Source organism: Penaeus monodon, chromosome 9 (genome assembly GCF_015228065.2).
Source record: "Penaeus monodon isolate SGIC_2016 chromosome 9, NSTDA_Pmon_1, whole genome shotgun sequence".
In the NCBI taxonomy this organism is placed as follows: Eukaryota; Metazoa; Arthropoda; class Malacostraca; order Decapoda; family Penaeidae; genus Penaeus; species Penaeus monodon.
Window position 1 is genome coordinate 40,690,607 of NC_051394.1, and position 2,500 is coordinate 40,693,106.

The window sequence follows — 2,500 nt, forward strand, 5'->3', positions numbered from 1 at the left end:
ACAGCGCCTGAGGAACTAGGGTAGGTGGGCGTTGTGAGAGACATATAACTATCCTCACGAGAGATCAGGTGTAATCACCAACTTCTGCATCAACATGGCTCCTGTTGCCAAGTCCAAGAAAGCTCCAAGGACATCGACTGGTCCTAAGAAGCGTGGCCGACCTAAGGGATCAAAAAATAAGGTTGCAGCTAAAGGCCCTTCAAAGGTTGCCAAGGGTACTACAAAAGCAGCCAAAGGCAACTCTAATCCAGTTAAATTTGCTGAACTCGTTCAAGCTGCGTTTGAAGCTCTCGATAACCGCAAAGGAACTTCCCTTCAGGCAGTCAAGAAGTACTTGAAGGAAAACAATAACATTGACTCCCGGAAGAAATCTGTTTACATTAATAAGGTAATCAAGAACATGACTGACAATGGGGTTATTCTACACGTAATTGGCAAAGGCGCCAGAGGAAGCTTCAAGTTGGCCAATAGTCAGAAGTTCAAGCATGGAAATTCAAGCTCTCTGAAGTTCTCCAAGCATGTGCTGGCAGCCCTGGAGGCTTTGGATAACCGAAAGGGATGTTCTCTCCAGGATATTAAAAAGTACCTGAAGGAGAACAAAGGTGTCGATCCAAAGAAGAAGGCTGTTCACATCAATAATGCTATCAGAGCCCTGACTCAAGAGGGGAAGTTCCGCCAAGTTGTCGGAACAGGAGCTAAAGGACGTTTCAGGTTGCAGAAGGAAGATGTAATTGCACCTAGCTTCTCGGACCTTGTTTTTGAAGCTTTCAAGGCCCTGGATAATCGCAAGGGATCTACTCTGCAAGCTGTTAGGAAGTACCTGAAGGAAAACAACGGGATTGATCCCCAAAAGAAGGCTGTCTATATCAACAAGACCATACGAAGATTCTTAGAAGATGGAACACTCCAGCACTTGATTGGTTCTGGGGTCAAGGGAACATTCAAACTGTGTAAAGCTCAACCACCACCAAGGGTCAGTCACAAGAAAACAAAGAAAGCAAGCAAGGAGGAGGAAGCTCCGAAAGAAGAGGAAGTGACTGAAGATGATGCAGATGCCAGTGAAGAAAAGTAAAGTCTGTTCTTCGTTTGCATTTGACAGTTTGGATCGGTTTTTAGACTTAGCGAAGGTTTTGGAAAAAATACAAAATAAATTTTTTACATTTTCTGTTTGTTTGCTTCAGTGAGTCTTAACCTATGTTAAACATGCCTGTATATAGCTTCAGACCTATTATGTTGCATAGGAATGATGAAAGGGAAAACAGTAGATTACTTTGATTTTAGTGGGTCTTTATAGCATAAATCTTGTGCATATATATATATTTAGTCCCAAGTCGTATGCAGATAATGTCGTAAGTCACATATCCCAAGTATTCATAGCCTTTTAATATGTACGTCTATATTTTGTAAGTAGAGGAATAAATAGTACAATTTTTAAAGCATGATATAAATGGTAAGATAAGATGTTTGTTAGTGATAATTTTATATTAACACTAATGATAACAACCATAACAACAATGAGGTTAATAATAATGATCTTTGTATAATTTTTATGGGAGACGCCTACACTGAGCAGCTGTGAAGGCTGATGTAAAATAATTTTATCTTGTAATTTATCAGTGGACACTTGCTTAGCTCACACATTTAGTATTATTATTATTATTATTCCTTTGAGTTTATATATATTATATATACATATACACGCAAACAACCATAAATATATATATATATGTACACATGCACTGTATGTATACATATACATGTATACACATGCTGTTTATGTGTATGTAATTATACATATACATTATATATAATATATATATATATATATATATATATATATATATATATATATATATATATATATGCACATACCCATACTGATACACATATAATGAATTGTGAGCTAAGTAGAATCTTTTAAATATTACTGTTGGGAAATTTTGTAGCCTATATATTGATACTACTACTGCTAATGTCTTTATTACTATCATTATTTATCATTTCATTATGCTTTGGGGAATTTTCATCTGTTCTGCATCCCATTTTATAAGTACTTTACCGATTTTATTTATTAGCAGTAGTACTATTTTCATAAATTTTGGTATCATTGTTGTTTCCTATATTGTTAGGATTAATTTGTAAGTGTAATAATGCTAAGGTTGATGTTAGTATTATGATCCTATTATATCCCCTTTTCATAAATATTCGTATGCAATATCCTTTTTAAGATAATGTGCAGTATAAATAACACGAAATACCCTTGTATTTTTGTTATGTTCGATAAATAAGTAACAATTTGTACCTCTTTCTTTTTTTTACATGAATTGAAACCATGCTATTCCTCCATTTAGAAACCTCTTGACTTCTCATTCAATTGCAAGATTGAATTCGCTTAAGAGGGTTCTACACCATGTTATACGCTTCGTAACTTTATATATATATATATATATATATATATTTATATATTTATATTGTTCAAATTCAATTATCTGCACATACC

At 34.7% G+C, this 2,500-nt stretch overlaps 1 protein-coding gene across 2 annotated transcripts in view; it reads left to right on the forward strand.

Annotated features, from left to right (window-relative positions):
* Positions 1 to 2,301, forward strand: part of LOC119577166 (histone H1-like) — an 8,515-nt gene extending 6,214 nt beyond the window's left edge. The window contains exon 3 of one of the 2 annotated variants that reach the window (XM_037924878.1): positions 1 to 2,301. This exon is cut by the window's left edge and continues 38 nt beyond it. In XM_037924878.1, coding sequence (XP_037780806.1) covers positions 95 to 1,072 — 978 coding nt within the window. In that variant the 5' untranslated portion in view covers positions 1 to 94 and the 3' untranslated portion in view covers positions 1,073 to 2,301. The other variant, XM_037924879.1, reaches the window with a different exon arrangement.
* Positions 2,302 to 2,500: the final 199 nt, after the last annotated feature.